This window comes from Parasteatoda tepidariorum, chromosome 5 (assembly GCF_982258835.1).
Source record: "Parasteatoda tepidariorum strain Cologne lab strain chromosome 5, Ptep-v5.0, whole genome shotgun sequence".
NCBI classification, from domain to species: domain Eukaryota; kingdom Metazoa; phylum Arthropoda; class Arachnida; order Araneae; family Theridiidae; genus Parasteatoda; species Parasteatoda tepidariorum.
In genome coordinates this window covers 37536993-37564700 of record NC_141759.1, presented here as the reverse complement: position 1 = coordinate 37564700, position 27708 = coordinate 37536993, and the positions used below count along the sequence as shown (strand labels likewise).

Below are 27708 nucleotides of genomic sequence, written 5' to 3'. Positions count from 1 at the left end.
CCTTTACATTAAACCCATAATGAGGGGGAATACCGCTTGCGGTGAATAGACTGTATTAAAAAGAACTATCCCTTTACACCAAGGAACTGCAATAGGGTTGAACAGTACAAAAAAAAAAACGTTTTTTAGAAGTGAGGCATTAGTATTTAAAGTATTCGCTAGCTGACCCTCTCCGGTGTGGAAGGGGGAGTTTCTTCCTCTTTCTAAAAAATGTATGTTTAAAATTTATAGTAGTAGATATGCTTGATGGAATCTGCGTGCATCACGAGAGAAATGTATGTGTAATAAGTCTGAGTGGTAACTAGGTTTTTTAATGCATCAATTTAAATACAAGAGGCTAATACATTCCAAGTGCCCGCCATAAAAAAAAAAAAAGAAAAAAATACTTGATTATGTTTTAGGTCTTTGAGTGATGGTAAATTATCACTACACGTGAGATTGTCATATATTAATCAAGTTGTAATAAACAGAGATGTAAGAAATTAATTTAATATTTTGTCTCATTATTTCAATGTTCCTTTTGTTCATCCTTATTTTATTTTCCAAATTAATCTTTTACCTTAGAGCAAACAAACTAACCACTATACTTGTGTGATTCAAATCTAATGTGTATTTTTATCATGTTATAATTATTTTATTTTCATCTATTCCTTAGAGTATAGTGCATTTTTATGCTTAAAATATAATTTTGATTAATTTTAGCGAAGGCTAAATTTGCTGTCATACATACTTTAATCTAAAAAGCTAATGATTTGAACAAATTGATTTGATATTCTAAATTGTTATACATGTATTTCATAAATCTAAACTAATATTATTTAACGCTTGTACATCAAAATTAGTGAATACATTACTTGTATTTCACAAAAGATAAAATATTTGACCTTAACTTGCGTTACGGCCAAGTCAGTATTATGACCACACTATTATGTCACACATAGTACATCAATTAACCCCTTAACAATCGGTTAATTTTCAAGAAAACGGTCAAAAAAGTGTCTAATTTTTGGCTTTTGTATTTGTATTTGATTAGTGCTGACATCTAGTTTAAAATAAACTAACTATCTACAATTACCTTAAAAATATCCTGGTACTGCCATCTGGTGTGTGAAATGAGAAATAAAATGTTTTCCAGATTTAAAAAAAAAAGAACTAGTTTTGTTCTTATTGGCACGTTACTACTGAACACTCCAGTCCATCAATATCACGGGAGCGAGAAATAGAGGGCAAAACCTCACCCTGTCATTTTCACGGTAGCGAGAAGGAAGTAAATACAGAAAAATGTTACAATAAAGGTTTTGACTTACTTTCTTAAACAATTGAGAACACACATATTAGCATACATATAATACAGGTAATAATTATATGGTGGATTCTCCACATCTTTCCAAGAAGATGGATGAGTCACATCCTTATCAAACATAGGATTTTCTGGTTTGGATTCATCATCAACTGAATCAAAACCTGTTACCTATCAAAAGAGAATTTACATCTGAATAAAGTTTTTTTTTAAATGGTTAAACTATTACTAAATTTATTCACACAAAAGTTGATAGAATTATCTTTTAGTATTGCTGGAAGCACTACTAAAATTAATAAAGTGAAAATTGTTTGTATTAATTAAAATTTTTTTTATAAAACTCCATATTCTCTCTTGGTATATTAAGATCTTTTTTCCTTTATTTTAAACACAGTGGCAGGCAAATGTCTCCAGTAAGTATCTTTTTTAATAACAATTTCTAGTTTTTGGCTATTTAAATGACTGGAAAGCAAATAATTTTTTTTATTGATGATTATAACCAAAGATAAAATAATATCACATTATTAATTATTTAATATTATGTGTATAAAAACTTTTAAACATGTAAACTAAACTGCAATATTTCCATGTATCAAAGTTTTAGGCCAGAATCTTATTTTAATTTAATAAAATTATTTTTGATAAATATGAGTTGAAAAATTAATATAACATGTAAAAATTATATAATGCTGTTTACATCTTGTAGCCACGTCATTCATATTTTTGATTATGCTACTGTGATGGTTTTTGCTGTTCTCACAGCAGTACTAAGTTGCAGTAATTGATAATCAATAAGGTTATCGATATACACAGCTATAATTTGATCTTATTCTGGTTGTAAAGCACGGAATTATTTTATTTATTTGAATATTGATGCTTACATGTCATTTAGCTCTTCCCATGATGATATATGAAATTTAAGTCTGGAGATTAACTTGGGTTTTGTAAAACACCAATATTGTTACATAAAACTCAAACCATTCCGTCACAAGCTTTGAATTTTAACACGAGTCATTATAACACTTACTGGAATCTTTCCAGTTTATGGCATCATTTTGATTGCATATGCTAGAAGATTCTTTTGTATAATATACAAAACATAAAGAAATCTATAATGACGTCAATCTGTACCAAAGGGTACTTTATCTGAAAAGCAGCCCGAACTGTAACATTCTTAATTTGGTTAAAAAGGATTTATTTTTTTTATTTTTTTAACATAAATTAGAATTGTAGATAAAAAATACAATTTAATATTATTTCTTGTTGCAAATTGACTATACTTTTTGCCATCACACTTGAGTAAATTGAATTTATATTTATCAGGAAAACATTTTTTTTTTTTTTTTTTTTTTTAAATTCTCAAAATTCCACTTCAAATGGTCTAAAAACTGTAGTTTAATCTTCTAAATTTTTTTTTAATTAATAGGTTTCAATCAATTTGAGTAACAGTTTTTTTTTTATATTCTTCGTTATTTTATTTTACGGTTTTCTTTTTGATTTGTTTTCCTTAGTTTAACTCTTTTAAGAATATATTTTACAAAATAAAGGGACAAGTTCAAATATAATTCATTAAATTCCAAATATAAATATGAAAAAAATCTTGCATTTTTTAAATTTAAATGCTAAAAACTTATTAGGAGAAGGGAGGCAGATCATATTCACGAATATAATAATTTTTAAAAAAGAAATGTCAACAGTATTAAACATTTTATTTTTGACCCATGAACAAAACTAGCAATTATTCTTTCCAAAAGTACTTATCTTGAATGCAGAAAAATAATTAAATTAACACATTTAGCAAAATGCATAAATTGTGATTGTATTACTTACATATTTGAGGAATAAGTGGAGTTCAGGGTGACTACTGGGATTGTTAGTGGCTTCAAACAAAGGCATGAATATATTATCTAATATTTCTTGAAAGTTATTCACCAACTTGTTTGACTTAAAGATGTCACTAAAAATAAGAATAATGTTTTAACTTTTCCATTCATCTGCTAAGAACCAACGTGTTTAAAAATAAGGAAATGCTGAAAAAAGGCAACAAATAAAAGGGAAATTTATAAATAATCCAATTTTCAAAACTTTCAAAAATGAGCAATTGATAAGCTACGGTAAAATAAATTACCTTTTTACACATTTTTCTAAAACTCATTAAACACTAACCAATATTAAAACTAATTGTTTTAATTTTATTTGTTTCATACTATACTGTACATGCTATGAGGTTAGTAAAATCTTGATTTACTTCCTTTCTTAAACTTGTAATCAATTTTTTATTTTTATTTTAAATGAAAACTAAACAAAAGATATTAGGTGATGTTATTTTAATTACATAAATATTTAGACTACTTAAACACAGTTCACAACAGATATTTGTAAAGCAATTAATTATTTATTTAATAGAATTCAACAAATAAAAACTGCATAGGATACTTTTATAACTTTTCAAGACCAGAAGGTCCTAACACCAATTGTGTTACAAAATTAAAGTAAAGAATTAAAGGAGTATAAAAACCAAGTCCTAACCCAAGATTCATAAACATAAATTGGAGAGCAGCGGTGACTGAAGGGGGAGAATGTTCACCCCCATTTGAGGTAACCCAGGTTCGAATTCCAATGGAGGCTGGTTGATACAAATTGTGTTTCCCGCTAGCAGTGACCACAGTGCTGATATAAAATATCCTCAGAGGTAGACGCACCATGGGTTAGAATCCCCTGCCCCAAAGGGAGGTTTTCGTGGGTTTCCACTTCATGTAATGCAAATGCGGGTTTGTTACATCAAAAAGTTTTCCCCAAAGGCTAGTTTGTCCCTATGCTCGATCCAAGAGTTCCCTTGTCTTCTGAGTTGGATTCAAAATTACAAGGCTACAGAGTTGAACATTGATGGTCATAAATTTAAGAATTGTGTCGGCTGTTCAACGCAGATTATAAAAAAAACATGCAATAGTGCACCATTCTTAAATATTCAGTTAACATTTTGGAAAAGTACTTTAAAGCTCATCTTACTATTTCTTTTACGCCTATGTACTTTGTGAAGTCTGTGAGACAAATGTATATGAATCTAGGAGTTAACTGAGAACAGGCAATGTATAAAATAAAAAGAAAAAATAACAAAGATACCCAAGAATTGTGGAGCAGGCTTTATTTACCTGAAAAATGTAAACAGTTTAAAGGATTTCATTTTACACATAGATAATAACACAACTATAGGTTAAAATTTATCAATTAAGGAAAGTGTAATGAAATTAACAGTAGAACATAATACTTAGTTTCATACTAAACACAATTTCTAAACAAAAGTAAAAATCTTAACTAAACTCACTATAATCTAGGAATCTGAATAAGCCATCGGTTGTTATTTGAATGCACATTGTGTTTTATGGCCCATCGAGCAAGTTTATCCCATTCATCTTTCTTACGACCATATATAGAAAGACGGAATTCCGCATTTTGATATTTACTTTCTTCTAAATCACTCATAACTTCCTGTGGGAATAAACAATTAAAAAAATTTTTTTTAAAAAAAGCAAATATCCCTGAAAATTTTATAGCCTTGAAAGCTCTGACACAAAACTTTTTTTCACATGAAAAAATAATGAAATTTTTTTAAAAAGCTTTCAATCAGAAAGAAATCTAATAGATTCAATATAGTTTGATAGTGTGAGATTTTCAATAAAGTTCTACAATTCACATCAACTAAACTTAGCACTGTCATAAGAGAAAATGTCTGTAAAAGTTTTCTAATCCCATTAAAAAATTATAGAATGGAATTTTTTATTAAAGGATAAACTTTTGATTTTTATAATAAATAATAGCTATGATTAATAAACTAATGTCATAGCAATTTTTCTTGTATATTCTTTAAATCTAAAATATTATATTTACGATGATAATTCCACAGTGTGTTAGAGCAACAGCTTTATTGAATTAATTATTGCCTTTTCAATGCAATTGATGTCCCACCAAGGCAAAACATACCAAATGGAAAAAAAACTTCAAATATTTTCACAATGCTGAGAGATAAATAACAAGTAATATATAAAAATAAAACGAAAGTTTCTGTTTTAAATTAATCACCTTTGACTATTTTTTAATTGAAGCATTTGTTCAAGAAACTCCCCAATGTAAAAGATTTCTGCAAAGCTTGTATTGACCATGATTTTTATCAGAATAGTAAGGAAATGAGTTCGAAAAAAAAAATCCATAACTTTAAAGAGTTTTCCATCTCGTGGATCAAAAGTTTGGATAAATCTTTTGGTGAATCAAAAGATTTATCAAAAGATTTTTATAAAGATTATTAAAAGATTATTATGAACTTGATGGACATGCATTGAAATCAATTTAAATATGATGTTAAATATCATTTATAAAACTATAGGATACAGATTTTTTTATCATAAAAGAAAAACTACTTTTAGATTAGAGTTTGTCTATTTCAACTGTAAATTATATAATTTTGAATAGTTTGTATGCTTTTAAATGCCAGTTCTTTTAAAACATCAGTTGGTTCATCTCTGAGATAAAAGTTCTTGTTGAATATGTCATAAGACGTTGGCAACCCTAAAAATTTTTTTGTATAAGGAATAAAATAAGACATCAGCAGATTAGTTGAACCTATAAAAGAAAATTTTGTAACGTGCTTACATCTGTTATCATGCTTATTTTAAAATTTAGCGGTATTTTAATAAAAACATTTCTGCGTCAAATCCTCTTACTAGTCGGAAAAGAGGAAGGCCAAAACATTGATAGCTTAATTCTGTAGAATCAAATTTTAAAGTGATTGGGATAAAAGACTGGCAGTCCAGGTGATGAAATAGGTCACTCTGATGGAATTTTAAGCAGAAGGTCTCGTGCTACTGGGGGCTATTGTGTCAAATACAATGATGATTTTAATGAGAATAAAAATTACAGTTTTATGTGTGGGACATTTTTTTTAGTCATTCTGTGTATAAATTTTTAGCTTCTTAAAAGGCATACATTTGAAGGAGCAGAAGTTGAATAACACAAAAGTTTTAATTTAACCACTTGCACATCCAAGAAATGCATTTAACTAAATAGTAAACCACAACTTACTGCCAGGCCGGATGTGTTCCATGCCTTATACAGATCAGAACATTCTTTTATATTTCTATAATACAAACCATTAACATTTTTGTTTTACTGCGATAATTGCTTATTAACGTGAGCATGTTAGTGGTGATTTTATGGCAAAAACAGCTGGAGGTGTGTGGCATGTCAAGATGTCTTTAATAAGTTTAAATCTATAGTTCAGGGTTTATTCAAGTTTTTTTTAATATTGCTCTAACTTTCAGAATATATATCAATTTACAATAAAAATAATCAACTTACTTTCAGGATGTGGGCAAAATATTTTCCTTCAATGAAATTATCAGTTTTTAGAAATATTTCTCTCAATCTACTTTCTCCAATAGGATTATATTTGGCATTAAATTTATCAAACCTATGGAAAGTATTTCGATCCTAAGGATAAAATATAATTTTTTAATAATTTGTTTAAATAATTACATATTTCAGAAAATAAAATTTAAAAAAATAAAAACATATTCTTACTGCATGCACATCTAGAACATCAACGCTTAAGTCATAAGCTGTTAGATTTAATGATTCAAATACCTAAAAATAATAAAAGTTAATAACATAATGAGGAAATTCAGACAAGTTAATAACATTTAATTAAAACAATTCAAATAAATTTAAAAAATGTACAAAAATCATTAAATTGAAAAATATCCATTAGTAAATATATTTATGCTTAGAAAAAAATTGCATTTAATTGTTATCACCAAACCTGTAAGATAAAATATTTGAAGGCAGAAAAGAAAATTTTAATTCCAATAATACATCTATTCCCCATTTCTATCACCTTTACAAGCATTTGGAACAGTACAAAATTTTGATGCATGTAAAATTCAAGATTTATTTGAAAGTGAGTGCCCCATCAGCAAAATATATTTAATTTTTTTTCTTATAAAAATATTAGATGTTGTTAGATATACTCTATATACCAGTGATCCCCTATTTTTGATCATGAGACAACAAATTTCTGGTATATTGGGTACATAATTCGGCTGCTGAAAAAAAAAAAATGAAAATTTCTAAACCTAAGAAACAAAAAAAAATATAAATGCACGAAAGTTTCTGAAGTCAAAAATATTTCACATTGGTCACTTTGGATATAATACATTTGCCTTACAATAAAGATGCATTAACAAATGCTCCGAGGAGACCAGTTTATTAGGTTAACAGGGCACAAAAAAACCTAGTTTGTTGTGGTGTTAACTTGCTTAGCAGATGGTCGCCAGTCAAAACCAATGATAATCGTGAAGCGCAAGACTTTTCCCAAACTAAACACTTTATATAGAATAAATAGCGTTGCATGTCCATCCTAAGGAATGGATGAACAAAGGTGGCATAAAAGAGTGAAAAAAGAAGTACAGAACAGGTGCCCTGAAAAAGTGAATGCCTTTTAGTGTATTGTATATAACACATTAAAAATTCCTTTCGAAATGGTTAAATTGATACTGAAATATTCATATCAATATCATTGTTTATAATGCATCATTATTTTAGGATCAAAGAATGTCCAATTTTATTAAGAATGTATAAGTTAACCCCCTTATTTTTGCAAAATTTTAGGGGTCTGAAAAGTTGACTTGTATGCCAGGTTATGTGATATTAATTTTACTGTGGATATATAATACAACGGATATATAAAGTAACTGCAATACAAGTAAAAGTTTTGTCAGTGAATGCAATATAACAATGAATTTTAGATGCTTAACAATGCTTCATAGTATTGGGTGCTCTTGAATATTTCTCATAAATATAGCTGTGAATATGAACAAAATAGGAAGGAAAAAAAATGCAAATGTTATAAAATATAAATTTTATAAGAAATATTGCAGAGTATCCAAAATATTATGTAATAATCATGACAAGTAATTTTAGAAACTTTTATAGTCAATAAAATACAAATACTACACATTAATAATTATAAAATTATAATATTTCCCATTTATAATTGACATTGTTGAAACTTAAAGAACAACATGTTTCTGTTTATTATTAAATTTATAGTTTTATCTAGTAATTAACAGCAATTAAATTCATTTTATATAATTATAATATGTTCTTCAATTTAAAAACAAAACAATTTAAAAACAAAACTTCAACTTCAATTTAAAAACAAAACAATTTAAAAACAAAACTTCAACTTCAATTTAAAAACAAAACAAAACATAACAAAAAAGCAGTCTACTCTTTCAAAAGAAAATAAATAAATGTTAGTTGAGGTAAAATAAAAATAATAAATTAAAAAAACAACAGGATAGACCTTTCAAAAACGTATAGTGAATATGAAATATTAACGATAAGTTGATGCAATAATGAATATAATGAAAACTAGTGAGTAAGGTTAGATATATGCAAGGAAAATATTCGCCCTATAAAATATCTACTTGGTTCTTACTTGAGAACTCATGATTTCTGTGACGCTTGGTACAGATTTCATCCACTTTATAATAAAGAAAACATAAAATATTATTCACTGAAGTAAGAGCAGTTTTATACATTTATTGGTGCAGAAAATAATGATCCTAAATGCTTGAAGGCTGCAAAAAGTGTTTCATTGGGAAAGAAAAAATATACATACATATTGTGTTTAGAAACAAATTACGTATTACGAACATAAATAATCACATATTCTATAATTAACAATTTAAAATATATCATTTAAGTACTCAATTTAAAATGAAAGAAAAGTTAGTGATAGAAGTCAAAAGCAAAAGAAAACCAGCTGTATAAAAATAAAATAAAAAAATCAAAGAAACTGGATTATAATTTAAAAAAATAGAAAAAGGCATTAAGGGGTAGAATATATTTCGACAAATTTTTAACATATTTTTAGTACATAAATTGGCATATATACAACATTCAAAAATAAATAAATTAATAAATAAAATTCAAAATTTGAAAGAAATAAAAACAAGCAGTTCTCGAGAAGCCATATTTTTAATTTAAAGCCATATTGATTTTTATTTCTTAAGAACCAACTCTACAGATTTCTTTCAAACTTTGAACTAAGTCATTTAAAAATTAAAGGGGCAAATAGGTGCATTTTATTATGCAGCTATTAATTATTGAATTACCCTTATGTAAATTCTGAGAATTTCCTAATGATATTAGCATGGTAATTTACAGCAAAACTAAAGATTATTTAATGGCTTATAAATTTTCGAAAACATTTGGTAAACAACTGATTTAAATGATGGGGTTGACAGATTTTCATTATACAAACTTGCTTTCACCAGTCAATAAATAGGTTTTTGTAGGAAATTCAAATAAATTAATTCAAAAATTTAATCCTTCTCATTAATTTTAAGCTAAGTGATATTTTGAAAAATGGCTCACATGCAGTCTTTTTAACACATTTTCACTTTTTATACTGTAGTGATACAAAAAGTGGCTTTAAGGGAAAAAGTTGTAAAATATATATGGTAAATTATTTAGCTATTTCCAACTGATGGTTACCATTTCATTAAAAAAAGTCCCTGCTTCTTAGAATTCTAGATCTATAGTTCCAATTCATAGATAACTAAATCACTCAGAAATTATGTTGGGGGAGAATCTTTTAATTCTCCCAGTCTAATAATAATACTGAAAAAATGTCCCATCACAGTGAATGTTTTAGAAAAAAACTGTCCTTCAAATATAATGATGGGTGTTAACAGGTTAAAGCATAAAGAATGAATCTGCATAATTTAGGTATACAGTGCACATGCAAGCTTTAAAGATAAAAGCCAAATAAACAGAGAGGCATAAAGAAAATTAACAAATAAAAGAAAAACATAAAATAATAAGGAATACATACATTATGTAAAAAATATCTTACTCTGCGTGTATTTTAACATGCAATCATAAAAAATTTAAATGCGAAATAATGAAGGTTTTGCAGGCTTCAGCCTACATAATGAAATTGCAATAAGACTTGCACAACTAAAAAACTGAAATGTATGTAAAACCAAAACGTCAAGAAAAAGGAAATGATATAGCAGGAAATATAAGCTTAAATATAGTATAAAATATAGAATAAAGCAATAAACCTTGAAAAAAGAAAAACAATAGTACAGTATCACTACCAAAGTTTTAGAGGCATCTCACCTGTTTCAATGTTTGGGGTACACCGTTTGATATACACACAGTTTCTCCAGCACATTTCTTCATAGCTCTTTTTATAAAACGCAGTAAATGTTTCTGATTCATACAAGAAGCAGCATGAACATGAGTATCAACCTAAGTAAAAAGCAATTCATATAAATTCATAACAGAATATAAAATGATTATGTGCTTCTAAAGTAAATGGTGAGGCGTAACTACCACTATGAATATTGAATACCAATTCACTAGTATACAAGACATGTTAACTTGATTCTATCTTGAGGGACCTTTTGACAGATGAAGGTTGACATAGTCTATTTATGAATCCCCTCATTGGTGACCTCCGGACGCGATATGAACTTGCCAACAAAAATGGATATTCCACATTAAAAACAGTTGCTTTGCTTAAAAATTTTACTGCTCAAAGGTAAAAAAATAAAAAATCCGGGTAAATAAATAAAGTCTCTCGGTCAATAAACATTATTGAAGAAAAAAAGTAATGAGCGAAATGCTAGAAAAAAAAATGAAGAAAATATAATGAGCCGAATCAATATAAATAATTAAACAGTATGAATCAACTAGTGGTATTTGTTCATCGAATTCCTTGATTCTATCTTGAGGTACCTTTTGACAGATGAAGGTTGACATAGTCTATTTATGAATCCCCTCATTGGTGACCTCCGGACGCGATATGAACTTGCCAACAAAAATGGATATTCCACATTAAAAACAGTTGCTTTGCTTAAAAATTTTACTGCTCAAAGGTAAAAAAATAAAAAATCCGGGTAAATAAATAAAGTCTCTCGGTCAATAAACATTATTGAAGAAAAAAAGTAATGAGCGAAATGCTAGAAAAAAAAATGAAGAAAATATAATGAGCCGAATCAATATAAATAATTAAACAGTATGAATCAACTAGTGGTATTTGTTCATCGAATTCCTTGATTCTATCTTGAGGTACCTTTTGACAGATGAAGGTTGACATAGTCTATTTATGAATCCCCTCATTGGTGACCTCCGGACGCGATATGAACTTGCCAACAAAAATGGATATTCCACATTAAAAACAGTTGCTTTGCTTAAAAATTTTACTGCTCAAAGGTAAAAAAATAAAAAATCCGGGTAAATAAATAAAGTCTCTCGGTCAATAAACATTATTGAAGAAAAAAAGTAATGAGCGAAATGCTAGAAAAAAAATGAAGAAAATATAATGAGCCGAATCAATATAAATAATTAAACAGTATGAATCAACTAGTGGTATTTGTTCATCGAATTCCTTGATTCTATCTTGAGGTACCTTTTGACAGATGAAGGTTGACATAGTCTATTTATGAATCCCCTCATTGGTGACCTCCGGACGCGATATGAACTTGCCAACAAAAATGGATATTCCACATTAAAAACAGTTGCTTTGCTTAAAAATTTTACTGCTCAAAGGTAAAAAAATAAAAAATCCGGGTAAATAAATAAAGTCTCTCGGTCAATAAACATTATTGAAGAAGAAAAGTAATGAGCGAAATGCTAGAAAAAAAATGAAGAAAATATAATGAGCCGAATCAATATAAATAATTAAACAGTATGAATCAACTAGTGGTATTTGTTCATCGAATTCCTTGATTCTATCTTGAGGTACCTTTTGACAGATGAAGGTTGACATAGTCTATTTATGAATCCCCTCATTGGTGACCTCCGGACGCGATATGAACTTGCCAACAAAAATGGATATTCCACATTAAAAACAGTTGCTTTGCTTAAAAATTTTACTGCTCAAAGGTAAAAAATAAAAAATCCGGGTAAATAAATAAAGTCTCTCGGTCAATAAACATTATTGAAGAAAAAAAGTAATGAGCGAAATGCTAGAAAAAAAAATGAAGAAAATATAATGAGCCGAATCAATATAAATAATTAAACAGTATGAATCAACTAGTGGTATTTGTTCATCGAATTCCTTGATTCTATCTTGAGGTACCTTTTGACAGATGAAGGTTGACATAGTCTATTTATGAATCCCCTCATTGGTGACCTCCGGACGCGATATGAACTTGCCAACAAAAATGGATATTCCACATAAAAAACAGTTGCTTTGCTTAAAAATTTTACTGCTCAAAGGTAAAAAAATAAAAAATCCGGGTAAATAAATAAAGTCTCTCGGTCAATAAACATTATTGAAGAAAAAAAGTAATGAGCGAAATGCTAGAAAAAAAAATGAAGAAAATATAATGAGCCGAATCAATATAAATAATTAAACAGTATGAATCAACTAGTGGTATTTGTTCATCGAATTCCTTGATTCTATCTTGAGGTACCTTTTGACAGATGAAGGTTGACATAGTCTATTTATGAATCCCCTCATTGGTGACCTCCGGACGCGATATGAACTTGCCAACAAAAATGGATATTCCACATTAAAAACAGTTGCTTTGCTTAAAAATTTTACTGCTCAAAGGAAAAAAAATAAAAAATCCGGGTAAATAAATAAAGTCTCGCGGTCAATAAACATTATTGAAGAAGAAAAGTAATGAGCGAAATGCTAGAAAAAAAATGAAGAAAATATAATGAGCCGAATCGATATAAATAATGAAACAGTATGAATCAACTAGTGGTATTTGTTCATCGAATTCCTTGATTCTATCTTGAGGTACCTTTTGACAGATGAAGGTTGACATAGTCTAAGATTAAATCCCTTCAATGGTACATAAAATTTAATAATGGAAAATGAAATAAAGAGAATTAAATTTACTTTTTTGCTTTCTTATTAGTCAGAAAAACAGTTATGGTGAATTTAATGGTTTGTGCCTCAATTCAATGGTTACTTCGCTGGCATTCTCAACAATAAAGTCTGTTATCTGTTTATTTTCTACATTATTACCAAACCAAGTAATGCAATTTTGTAGATGCTGAGCTATATATCTTTCAGCCACGTCTTTGCCTCATTGAGAAGCAGACTTGGTTAAAATCAGAGTAGGTAAATTTTATAGCTTCTAGTGCAGTAAACTCTGACAGATACTGTGAAATAATCAAATGATAAAACTCAGGAGCATTTTAGAAACAGGACAAGGAAACATTGTTTGTCAAACAATAACACAGGCAACAGTTTAAATGGAACATCAACACACATACAGCCTATAGCCTGGATTTAGCTCTCAGGGACAACTACTGCAACTTCTAATAAATAGGACAACAGCCGATTGTCAGCCATAGCTGTCTCAAGCAGCTTTATCCGTCTCGATCTATCAGACGCTATCAGGGAAAATCACCTTCACCTTATTTTGAAAGAAGATTAGGAGATAAGATAATTGAGCTATTTCATGTTAAATGAATATTGGATACACAAAGAAAAGAAATTTTATGAGCAAAGAAAAAAAACTTTATTAAGCATATATATATATATATATATATATATATATATATATATATATATATCAGTGTTTTCATCTCAGAAAAAAAATGGGTGAGAATTTCTCACCCTTTCTCAAAAACAGGGTGAGATTTCAAAAAGTTAAGTGAGATTTCAAAAATTGAAAAAAAAAAAAAAAAAACACCAAGAGACTTGAAAAAAAATTATTTCTTTTATTATAATGCATTTTTAACATCTTCTAATTTTTAAACCATTGAATATTTTTGCTGCATCATAATATGGAAAATGTTCCACATCTACTTTTCCATCAGCTATTCTCATTAGGTTGCTCAAATGCGTATTTGTTTCGTTTTGATCATTTCTACCCACATTTGTTTCATTTTCATTTGTCCGTTTCGGAGTAGAAGATATTGGCTTTGCAAGGTATTTGTCCATCTTACATTTACGAGCAAAAAATTTGAACATCTTACATGAAGAAACCTTACGTACGGTAAACACGTAGTTGCAGAGTTCTGAAAGAGGTTCCGTGGTTCAGAAGGATGGTGTTCTGTTGTTCTTAAAGGTTCTGACAATAAAAGCATTGAACCACTACCGGATTACCCGGATTTTATTCTAAATGGCGCAAATGAGAAATTTTTTTCAAAATGCGAGAAATTCGCAAATTTTGAAATTGGTTTATAGTTTGCGCGAATTTCTCGCGGTAATAATTTTTTAATGCGAGAATATAAAAAAATATGCGAGATTCTCGCGTTCTCGCGCTGTAGTGAAAACACTGTAATATATATATATATATATATATATTAAATAAAAGATAAAATAAAAATAAATACTTTTCGAATGTTATAGAAATCTCTGTGAGGAACTGATTTCTGTGCTGTAAGTTCAGTCATCTCATTAAGGAGAACATGAAGCTGGTATTTTAAATTCAAATAACTTAAGCGTCTGTAGCAAAATGATTTCCTATAAATAAATAAAAATGAGCAATTAGAATTTTCTGACAGATCAAAAGACTAAAATTGAAAATTCCACATCAACTGTCATAACTTTTCCCAGGTATTATCCATTTAGGAATTATCTATCATCAGGTTCAAAAGATAGCAAAATTAATGCATAATCATAAAGCCAACAAAATGTATAAATACTTTGGTTTGACTAAAATCACAAAGAAAATAGGAAAAGATGAGGTATTATTTTTAAGTAAGTATAAAGTTTTGATTACTCAAAACAGTGATAAAAATACATTGGCTTATCAAAACTTTAACCAATAGAACTTAGATTTACTTATTTGTTTAAAATATTTATTTATTTTGCAGAATAACAAGCACATGATATTGTTAAAATTAAATATCAGAGATATTTTCTTTAAAAGAAGTGTATTCTTCATATTATTTAATGGTATGTAGACTTCATTAATGTTTAATAAAGTAAATGTTGCTTTTTTCCACCTGTTATTAATTAGAATAAAAAAATTGATAGTTGGAATGCTACAGTAAAACTCATAGCATTTTTAAAGACTGTTAAAGATTGATTGTTTAACTGGCTCTTATCTTTATAGCTTGCAATGAGGATAGTATACATAAAATACGCAGATTCATTCTTTAGCCAATTAACGTCCAGCATAATATTTAAAGGACAGTTTTTTTCCTAAAACATAGGACATCATTTCAGTATTATTATTTGACTAGGAGAATTAAAAGATTCTCCTCCACTATAATTTCTGAATGATCTATAATCAAACTATTAATTAAAACCTATATTAATTAAATCTATCTAATTAAATCTAGCAACAGTCATTACATTATTCTGATACTATATAAGTAGCAAATTTTGTGTTCTGAATATTAGTGTGAGTTAACTTTTTGAGTTAAATTTAAGTTGGATTTTTTATTGTATGCATATAAATTTACCATAATTGGCTTGGTAATCTATTAAGTGTATTTCTTTAAATTTATTTACATAAATTTATTTTCATCACAAGAGAAAAAGATTTATTATACATTTGTAATTCATTCACATTAGTTTAAAAAAGAATCTAAATATTCCCTGCATTTTTATTGCAGCATTATGTTAATGTCGGCCCTCAACATTTCATTTTGCAGTTTTTGTGGCCCATTTCTTGAAAATGGTTAGGCATCCTGATTGCAAAATAATAACCTAATCATTTTCAAGAGATAGTTCTCTTCTTATCTAAAATAACAAGTTTAAAAAAAATCTATCTCAATTCAACTAAAATAAGGCACTACTTACAAAGGGCCATCAGTGATCATGGCACAGAGAAGTGTCATATCAGTCACAAATGTTTGAAGAGATGGGAATGGATAATCAAGTCTCCTTCCATCTTCCACATCTTCTTTTGTTCTATACACTTGAACAACACCTTCCTCCATGTTCAATACATAATTTAAATCAGGAGGAAATTCTTTTTTCCAGGGATCAACATTTTCTAAATATAATCATACAAATAGAATAAATATCTTTTGACAAAAAGAAAAAAAAATACTTCCAAAAATTAAAAATAACAGCAGAATCTAAACAAATCTTGAGCAAAAATTATTATAAAACTTTTGAGAAGTATGAATGAGAAGGTGAAACTAAAAAAAATTGGTTACACAAAAGCCTGATGGGATTAAAAAAAATGTTTTCCTTATAAAACATAACATTAAACCTTAACCTTTCTTTAAAACTAGAAAAATGGTTCAGGCCATTTTGGCTGACTTTTCATAATTTGTTCTAATTTCAATGCCTATTTAGCTATTCACATGTATATATATAGAACCTTATATTTAGAACTATATGAGGGACCAGAGTGGCTGGCCTCTATATTTTGGTAGGTCATCCATAACCCCTTGTAGGTTTATGCGTAATGTACACTTTAGTAGGTATAAGGTACCCAAGTTTTATATACATATTTATATTTAAAAAAACAACACTACTTTACCATATATTCTATTATTATTTATAGAGAAAATGATATACAATTATCTAAGAGAATAATATTTATGTATAGTTGAAAAGACAGTGTTCCATTTAATCAAGTGTTTTCATTAATCAAATTGAAAAAAATACCATAGAATTTTTATGAGAGAGTATAATATATTTTTTATTAAATTGATTATGATTATATTTTAAGACTTTGGATTTCTAAGAGATCATCACAAACAATCTTGGAAGGACCAGACTGACCCCTTTTTACTTACTAGGTATACAGCAATGATCAGTTAAAATATGTAATGCTATGTTCTATTATGTTTGCCAAAAGATGTAAAGATGGCAAAGTGATAGTTAAGAAGAAAAAAAAACTATTCCAGTTCCAAAAAAGGCATATCAAAATTAAAGAGCTGAGTGGACCAATGATTTCAAGGAAATTTTAGTGAATTTAAGCAAACAACCTTTAAAGTAAGTAAGATCGTTCACAGTAGGAAATGACAATGTCTCGACTTTATTTCTAGCTTGCAAGTTTCTAATTGCAAAATTTATAAAACTTCAACATTCATTTTAACTGTTTGTGTCATGGCATTCACATCCATTTTAATTTGCTGCTAAATGACAGGTTTTCATTAAGTATTCATCAACAGTATTGCTAAATTATGGTTGCTACAGAAAAAAATGAACAAAATAGTTGCTTCTAGTAGCCTAAAGCATGAAAATAGTTGCCAAAAATTATGAAAATAGTTGCCTAAATAAGAACAAAAATTTTTCAATAATATGACTAAAATTTTATTAAATGACTTCATTGTAATATACCATGATCCATTTAGTCAAGTTGATAGCCAATATGATAATTTTTAAATAAACGTTAGTGTTCTAGCAATAAATTTTCATTTAAAAAAATCAGTATATTTGCAGAAAATTAAATACTTTTAAATGCTAGAATTCAGAAAAATAATTGTTTGTTAAAAAAAAACATACTCTTTCTAAAATTTTTTCCTTTTTATGAATAATTGGTTTAGCAAATATATATATAGATATTTTGAAAAGTGATTACTAAAATTCGATATTCACGCATCATAATATCGTATTAAAAATTGGGTTCTTTAAAATCATGCAGAGTTTCGTAGTAATAACTGTTGAAAAGGCGATTGAGAAACAAAATAGATTTACAATAGAATCTGTGCAAATTGAGAGCATTAAAAAGTGATGACTCAAATTTGCAATTCAATATTTTCTTATTTTTTTTAAAAAAAAAAATTATTTGCTGGCTGCAGGTTGTCAACCCAATTTATGCTAAAAAAACATTGCTAGGAGAACAGAAAAGTCCTCCAATAGTCTCCTTTTCCTGAAAATAGTTGCTTTTTTTAGCCTTTTCAGGCAAAAAAAAGTTACCATAGTTGCCTCAGGTGGAAAAAAGTTGCAAATAGTCGCATTTTAGTCACATGTGGCAACCCTGCTAAATGCACTTAGATCCTTTACCGAACGAGATATTTAAAATAAAGAAATTTAGCAAAATAAATAAATGTTGTATAGCAAACAAAAATGTTCCATAGTTATGACAAATATAAACTAAAATGATCCATAAAAGATCATGGGATAAAGAGACAACCATAAGGTTTGAAATAAATTATATCGCAACATTTTGCATAGTATAAGTCAATATTTTCTTCATAATTTCAAAATGAATTTTTATGAATAAGTTGACCACAAATTTGAAAAGGAAACAAATACTTGACCAATAACAATAATGCTTCTAAAGTGGAAAAACAAACACAAATTATAAAGTAGATCTTAATAGGTTACTCAAATTGCAAGTAACCAAAAGACATACCTAATGATGTAGAAAGTTTTCTTCTTCTCTTATAAAAGTTTCAGTAGTGTAATAATTGCATTAATATTTTTCTGCTTGTATTTATCTTACAGATAAGGTAAGATAAACTTTTTAAATCAAGAGTCATTTAAAGAACTTTTGAAAAAAAAAATTCTTGGAGTCTTGAAAAATTATTACAAGACCTAACTTTCATAGCCTTTAGGGGCTTAAAAAGTAGACATTATACACTGGAAAATACAGTAATCACAAAGCTCCTAGTACGAACAATTGATTCAATGCCGATAAAATAAAAAATATAATAGAAGATTTTAAATTAAATAGTTAAAAAAACAGTTGAAAAAAACTTTAAGTTGCGCTTTCTTGAAATGTAATTTAACCAACCAGTTAATTTTTTTAGCCACATAACAAGTAATGAAATATTTTTAATAAAACAAGTTAATAATAGTGTTCGCTTGCAATTTTCTGAGATTTACAGCAGTAATAAATTATAAAGCTATCATTTATAAATTAAAAGAAAGAAGAAACGATAATAATAATAAAAATTATTTAAGTTATCTAGCATTTGTAATCAAATTAATTCACATATACAATGCATAGGTACTTTAATGATAAAATAGAGATTAAAATTAATTTAAAGCTTCTTTGAGTTAACAAAATTAGATAATATGTAGAAACAAAACTAATATTATTTTAAGAAGACAATACTTTACCACCTATGTCTTTTGCATAGGGACAGTCAGTTGGTGTATGCATAAAATCAGCAGCTTGTGGCTTCAAGAATTTACTAGTCACAATGGGAACAAATTAATTCACATATACAATGCATAGGTACTTTAATGATAAAATAGAGATTAAAATTAATTTAAAGCTTCTTTGAGTTAACAAAATTAGATAATATGTAGAAACAAAACTAATATTATTTTAAGAAGACAATACTTTACCACCTATGTCTTTTGCATAGGGACAGTCAGTTGGTGTATGCATAAAATCAGCAGCTTGTGGCTTCAAGAATTTACTAGTCACAATGGGAAATGATTGCTTAGCATATATCATATATTGTTGTCTTAGCTTTAAAGCTTGCTGTATCAATTGTCCAGCTTGACGAAGATCGTCTAACGGAACCTAAGAAAGATATTAGAATTTTAATACTGCTTAAATGTAAATAAATATAAATTTTTTGTCAATTATATTAAAAAATGTCAACCCGAGGAATATTTTTTCTCATATCAAATAATTGAAATACCTGACTTTGGTTCACTTTCTTAAGATTTCACTCAAATTACAAATTTAAGCATTAATTTTAGATTTGATTTTCAAATTATGTCTTTGATTCCAGTCAATTTAGAACTAAAGATTAGACATTGATAGTTTTGCAACTAATTTCAAATATCCCATAAACAATAGACCAGGAAAATTTATATAAAAATTATCAATCTTTAATAAAAAAAAAATTTTAAACATACAAATTAATAAAAAAAGTTTTAATTTTTTATGCATTTTGCTTTTAAAAAAAAGCTAATGTAATAATAAATTGTTCACATTACATTACATTACATAAGTACAGAATTAAGCTGACAATAAAATCAATTTTATAAAAAAATTTTTTTTAAAAATGCATAATTAAATAATGAAGAATACAAGAAAGTAATATTAAAATTTATATTATAATAAAGAAATAGAAAAAAAATATATCCACTTAAATAAATTTGACAATGAAATCAATTTTACTAGATAAATATGACTAAATTTTACTAGCTAAATTTACTTGATATCAAAAGTGAATAAAAAAGTAACTACTTTTAACTAAAGATTTAAAAAAAAGATCAAATCCAGAAATTTCCTTTTAATGTTAACAATTTTAATTCAATTTTAAGAGATTTAAATCCAAAGGAAGATACTTTGTGCTAACCCCTGTGGCAGAATTGTGGCGACCCGGCAACATTGTCGCAGAATGTTACTAAGTTCTTGCAGAAAGATTTTTCATTTGGAAAGTAAAAAGTTTTGGTTTTCTTTTCTGCAGAAATTTTCGAAAGCTTCTATCTTCTCTTCAGAATTATATTCAAAATTATATACCATTCTAGCACATCAAAGTGAAAAAAAAAAAGGCTTGTAATTTTTCTATTTTCATTTGAGAATAATGAAGTAAAAATTTTTGGTTTTCTTTTCTGCAGAAATATACGTTATATTTTTTTTTTTGGCAGCTATTACTATTGATTTCCACATAGTTTTTAAAATCCGATATTTTAATCTGATATTTTTTTATTACAATAGCTGAATCTTGAAATGAAAACATGAATTTGTAACAACCTTTTATAAAGAGTTCAATTTGGCGTGATTTCGCCGTCAATCTTTTTTTTCTTTTCTTCGTTAGTTACTGCTATGGATTTCACTATTTTTAATTTGTTTTTAAATTTGATGATGACTTACAAAGAAAGAAAAGGAAATAATTAGTGTGTTTTCTCCCTACAAAATGCGAAAATATAGCTCATAATAGAATAAAAAATATTACATATTAAATTTTAAAAATTACATTATTTTTTCCAAGGTTTTTTTCTTTTGAAGTTGACGCTTTTGTTACTTTAAATTAGTAACATATATATTTTTTATTATTAAAAGTATCTTGCAGAAAAATATTAATGCTGGGGAGATTTGTCGCAGAAAGTCCGAAGAAACTCTGCCACAGGGGTGCTAACCTTTGAATGAAGCTGACAATGCGAATAAAGAACAAATAATTCACATGTATCATCAAATACACACTATCGTCATTTAGTTAATTTTTGCGCCATAATATGTTCGTAATTTACCTTGTCTTGCATTATTTAAGACACTTAAATATTAATATATGAAATTATATAAAACAAAATAATTACCCCTGAAGTATCTTCACCGCTAACAGCAACTCTCTGATAGTGAGGAACAAAATCATGTTCATTAATTTGAGAAATGAAATCCTCATCAGGTTCAGTTCCTAGAATGCTTTTCTTATCTTCAAAATCTTTTTGTACCCTTTTATAATCAAAATAATAATAATAATAATAATAAAAACTTTTTAAAAGCAATCAACTAGGTATGAATAAACAATAGAACTTTACAGTTTAAATAAAAAAGAAATTAGTGATAAAATTTTAGTTACAAAATTTTTTGATGCATTGATTATTAAAGAATTAAAGCCAGCAATATATTTCAATAAAAATCTTTCTAAACTAAACAACTCTTTAATCTTTTCTAGTATAATTTTACTAATGGAGCATTGAACAACTGAAAATATAATTTTTTTTTACAGTATTGTTGCATTAAATAAATAACAAATAATAGTTTACTTTTTCACACACCAATGGATGGGTGATTGTGTAAAGCTAAGGGTGGTGGCGCTAGTGGTTAAATTGCTCTCGCAAGACTTCTAGGTTACTGCTTCCGATATATTTTTACGCCGCAGATTGAAAAAACGAGCCATCATATTATTGCATCATATCTTTAGCACTATTTCACATGTACCGAGTTCTTTCTTTCAGCCTTTAAACTGAAGCATTATCATATTAATATTATAATCATTAGAATATTTTCTAATTAGGCTAACTTAAAAAGATATTTTTAAAGATATTTTTGGCGACATTTTATTCAAATGTAGCCGAATAAGGAATAAAATACAAAACATGGCAAACCTTAAGAATTATTCACAATGAGATATTAACTTACCAAAATTTTTTTTGGCCTTACGACCTCTGAGAATCAATACATTTCTGAAAGCTCTTATGAATGGTACAATTATGTTTAGATTTGAACCCAAATCACAATAACAAAACTGCATAGAATATTAGGCTTGTTCACACATCGCCTCGTAGTCATAACATAAGCGGAGGGATACACCGGAAATTTTCTAAATTTCTTCCGGTTTAAGGATGCTTGTTATTGTTTACATTAGGCCACCCATCCATACTTAATTTAAATTTGAGTCAAAGACTTGCTTAATCAAACAATAAAGTTAGGTTTCATTTTGAAATGTAGGTAGAGTGAATAGGCAATTTTTTTTGTTCTAGAGTATTTTAGTGAATAGTCCTTCAATTTATCATTTGAATATTTTATGATATTACTGAATTGATGATTAGAATTGATAATTTTTATATCCGATGAAAGAGAGGAATCAATAATTATAAAACTTCATTCTACAAGATTTATTACTGCATTTCCAGCACGTAACTCATCTCCAAAAAGTTTGAAACAATAAATTCTCTAGGCCAGTGGTTTCCAACTGGCCGCATCTGGCCCATGAAGCCTTTTTTTGTGGCCCGCAAACTACAATATATTAATTGTCATTTTTTTGCGGACAATTTTCGTAAAAAATCTATATGGGTTAAAAATACTTTTCTCGCTAATAAAAACCTAATTTCTTCGTTTCTGTTAAATTTAACATACCAAAGGTGCAAAAAAATTTATTTCTCAGGTTTTGCATCCAAGAAAATATTTATTCAAATACAAAAATAATCGTGTATGTTGCTCTTTTTAATTTAATTTTTTTTGGGTATTTTCTGAACATAATTTAGCATGTGTGTATCAGCATGTATGCGAAATTCTCCAATTTAACCTTTTGAAACCAGTCATTTTGGACGAAAATATTTACACACATATTCATTGCAGCAGACAAATCTCAATTTTGTTATTGAACATTTTGTGTGCTACTATGTAAGTTTTAATACCAACTTTTTTAAAGTTTTATATCTGTTGCACATTAATTGTTTAATACATAGGTGCACATTAAAATTATTATAGCCAGAATTTTTTAATATGCAATTAAATATTTTTAAAAATCTATTTCTTAATTTAATTTGTAATTCAATACTTTTGTTTTTTACAACTTAATAAATATCTGAAAGTAATATTTAATGTTCCTTCAAACATAGAAGAGTTCTACATAAAATTTTGATAAAGTTGGGGCCCGCCATTTGATTTGTGTTTTTAATTGTGGCCCCCGGCCTCATGTAAGTTGGAAACCCTGCTCTAGGCAAAGCTGTAAGCCTAAATTGTGTATAGAATTAGGGGACGTTACTAAAGTTTGGACAAGCAAAATTTTTAATTCTTATTAGCTTATTTTTAATTCTTATTGAAATAAAATGCTGGATCAAAAATCCAAATCATATGATTATTCAAATCGATTTTTTTTAAAATCCACATTTGTATTTGTAAAAAATGCAATGTATTGAACACACACGAAAATCAGAAATATTAGGACAAAAAGCTAAAAATCAAGATTACAAACTCTTCCTTGTAATATACCTATTGAAGGAATTTAGATAATAAAATAGATTCAGAAAAAAAAAAAGATAACATTTAGTAAAGCTGTTTCCTTTTACCTAGGGCATAATTTCTTTTGGATGACTTTTCTTGATTCATAGACCTCAATTGGAAAATGGGGCAACTCATAAGGCGCTGATATTTCATTTGCCATTCCATTTTCCTGGGAATGGTTCATCATCGCCTGAGCACCTTCCTGGTAATCGTCATCATCATCAGCTGAGACTAATTTTAGCTTAAATTCTTTGGGGTCATCTCCAGATTCGCCTAAAAACAATTAATGATGCATTACTGATTTTATAAAAAATAAAAATCACATAAAAAAAGTAAAAGTCACATCATTAAAGTACTAAATTTAAAAAAAAATATATATATAAATACATTATAAGATGTAAATAAAAATTTTGTTCCATGAATTGTGTTACTCTATTTGTTGATATAGAAAAATTGTAAATGAAAAGTAACTTTATTAATCATTATGCTTGAAATTTTTTTTTTGCCAAATATACAAAAAAAAAAAAAAGTATGGTCTTCAACATAAAGTTAACATATGAACTGAAAAAAAAAAGTTATTTATTCGTTTACAGACTTCACAGCTTTAAAAAATCCTTGATTAAAGGATTAAATCCTATGTAAAACAAATTAGAAGTTGTTTTAAAAAGTTACAAAAGACAATGTTAATTCTTAACTCATAAAATAAAAATAAGTGACCTCCTTTCTTTTATATCATACTCCTTAATCACATTAGTTTGTTTAAAAAATAAATTTAAACCAATAGCGCATATATATATATATATATATATATATATATATATAAAATAAAAAAAACAACACTTTTTTACTCAAAAAAATTATCAAAATTGAGAAAAAAGTTAAATTCCTTTAAACAAGACTTCTTGATAAGATTAGTAACTATGAAATACAATTCTATATTTTATTAATGTTTATGAAAAGATACAAACAAGAATCTTAATTTAAAATGTAATGTGATTGTTTAATATCACAAGTTAATATTTTGGCAGTTAGTCATTTCTAGAGTTTTATTAATGAAAAATAGGAAAAAATTATTTAAGACTCCTGAATACAAAATGTCTAAGAACTTAAAGGTCAGAAAACAAAACACTAAAAATATTATGATTGTAACAAATTTAAAGCAGTACAGATAATTAATAACCTGAGGTACTGATCTTTTTTAAGAAAGATTATGTAAAACTTGCAGTGCATTCAACATCATTTTGATTTAGAAAGATAGTAAATTGCTAATGATTTTTAAACTTTCTTGATGTCTATATTTTTTTGTAATGTTACTTTTGACATGTCATAATTTTAATACATAAAAAGTTCTTAAGCATTTAAATTACTATTACATAATATTTTGTACACCATATTTCAAGAAGGAAAAAAAATCAAATAGATTTCCAATAAACTTTAACTTTAAAACAAGTGAAGTAACTAAATAATATCATTAAAAACAGGAATGTACGACCTGCTACCCAAGGGTCAAATGAGGCTCTTAAATTCGATACAAAACCTTCTGACTTGATTTCCAACTAAAAATTAATTGGAAAAACACTATACAACTACCATAAGTAACTTTATAACCGTTTTGCAAACTAATTTTAATGAATTTGGAAAAGACACAGTAATTGTAACTTAAAATTGCAAAATATAGAGGGACTAATTCAAAGCTTAAAATCTTTTAATAGTTCCCATTTTTAAAAATAAATAAACAAATAAACGTTCTTAATTAAACAGAGTTCAAAATAAATGTAGTTTCAGGATTACTGTAAAAATTATAAGTTTAAGTAATCATTACATGAATGAAAAACTAAAACTATGTTATAAAAAAGTTGAAAACCAGCTAAAATTTAATTAAAGTATACAAAACTTTAAATATTTATTTCATAATAAATGTAGCAAGTATACATAGTCTCTTAACGCTTTAAACAAATTAATGTTGTTGTAATTACACTTAGGAATGATCAAATTTTATTAATTGGCAAAAAAACTAAATTCATTACGGTCTCCAATTTCAGAATTTTTTTTTCAAGTCAGATTCCCAAGAAAGTGGGCAATTTCCAATTAAAAGGATTTCATTTAGTTATGTATACAAAAAATTGACATTATAAAATACTTTGCTTTAATTATTTTGTCCATGTTTATGATTAAGACCAATATTTTTTTTTTTTAATAAATCAAAATAATTAAATTAAATTATGTACCTGAAAGTAAAGATCCTGTACACTCATCTGTAGCATGTAGAAGATTTCGCTCCGAATCATTCATATCTAAAGAAAAAAGTTGTACTTAATTTGATTAATTTAAAATTAGATAAATTAATGCTCCAATAGAAATTTAAGCAGTTTTCATGTAAACAAAACGAGCGAAACTTATAGATAAAATCATATATAAAGAAGTTTTTAATTAATTCAATTTCTCAAATGCAGATAAATAATTATTTTAAGAAAAGTTAGACATAAGTTCGAAATTTTTAGTCACAATAACACGCATTAGGCATTCCAGATAAACAATAAACAAAGCTAAACATGAAAGCGTCAAAAAACTGCGATTATTTTGTTTAATATATTTGACAAGATTATTAATATTTAAGATGACATAAAATGTGTTAATATTTATAGCAAGGAGGGAAACTAATCCAAATTCTTTAAACTTCTTTCAATCTACATTTCAAACAAAGTACCTCAGATTTTGACGTATTCCTACTAAATGACGTACCTGGAGAAACGCTTTTAAATCTTTGCAGACGACGATCGAGACGCGTGATGCCAGATTCAAATTCTGAATATGATGATATTCTTTCTCAGAGTTTGCATGCTTGTGCTATTCACAAAATATGATTTTTTCCGTGTGTTTGCGCTTTGTTGAAATGAAATGAAACATAAAAATATAAAAGTTGTATTAGAAATGATTAACGTTGTTTGTTTTCTCAATACTGTTTAGATTCAATTTTAATTTTTATAAATTTAATTTCTTAAATATTTATATTAATTTTTTTAAATCATAATAAATTAAAATTTTAATTGGCTATCAATAAAGTGAATCAATTTTAGGGCTCATTACAAACTAAGACTTATCAGCTTTTGATCAGTTTTTCTTTTTGATAATGTTTAGATTCTAAAACAATTAAATTAGATTATAAATTTAAATTAAAATTCTTAAATTTGATTCTAAAACAATTCTATCTGCATTTGGAATATTCTGATTATTTTCTTATAATCTCTTTTTGTCCCCCTCTGTTATTTATATAAATTTAATGAAACTTCTAAGATATTTATTCAAAATTTTTTGTCAATATAATTATTGTGATTTTTTGGTGTTTGTCAAAAATCTGCATACTATACCCAACAAACATTTCAAGGAAAGAAGGAATCCATTAATCTCTTTTAAAAAACATCTCTTATTAAATTAATCGAAAGTGTATATTTATTGTTAAATGAAGCAACAAGTGAGCTTTTAGAAAATGTTCTTTAAAAACGATCTTTTTAATATAATGTGTATAATAAAGATTCAGTTGCGTATAGTGAACACATTAAATGTAAACAAGACATATTTGTTTGCATTTTCTTTACTTTTTTTAATTAAATATTTCGTTAAATGTGTAAATAATCTTCAAATCTTAATGAATGCATTATTGGGGGAAAAATAATTTTTTAACTTGAATGATACATTTCATTCTTTATATTTTATTACTAATGAGTTTATGATCTATTTTAAGTTGAAAATTGTAGTTAATTTCCTCAAATTTAATTTATTAATTTTTTTAAGATGTTTATGCTTTTCGTTGACACATGCGTGAAA

General features: G+C 27.1%; 1 protein-coding gene across 8 annotated transcripts in view; it reads right to left on the bottom strand.

The window, feature by feature from the left end:
• Positions 1-26698, bottom strand: part of LOC107453670 (AMP deaminase 2) — a 38265-nt gene extending 11567 nt beyond the window's left edge. The window contains exons 1-14 of one of the 8 annotated variants that reach the window (XM_087163689.1): positions 26626-26698; positions 26112-26177; positions 23949-24156; positions 21471-21606; positions 19542-19722; positions 16086-16281; positions 14669-14798; positions 10484-10615; positions 8793-8837; positions 6875-6937; positions 6653-6784; positions 4626-4789; positions 3131-3257; positions 1308-1471 (exon numbers count right to left, since the gene is read on the bottom strand). In XM_087163689.1, the coding sequence (XP_087019815.1) occupies positions 1308-1471; positions 3131-3257; positions 4626-4789; positions 6653-6784; positions 6875-6937; positions 8793-8837; positions 10484-10615; positions 14669-14798; positions 16086-16281; positions 19542-19722; positions 21471-21606; positions 23949-24156; positions 26112-26175 (1742 nt within the window). In that variant the 5' untranslated portion in view covers positions 26176-26177; positions 26626-26698. Of the gene's footprint in view, positions 1-1307; positions 1472-3130; positions 3258-4625; positions 4790-6652; positions 6785-6874; positions 6938-8792; positions 8838-10483; positions 10616-14668; positions 14799-16085; positions 16282-19541; positions 19723-21470; positions 21607-23948; positions 24157-26111; positions 26178-26590 lie in introns of all 8 variants that reach the window. The other 7 variants (XM_087163691.1, XM_087163688.1, XM_087163690.1 and 4 more) reach the window with 7 other exon arrangements.
• Positions 26699-27708: the final 1010 nt, after the last annotated feature.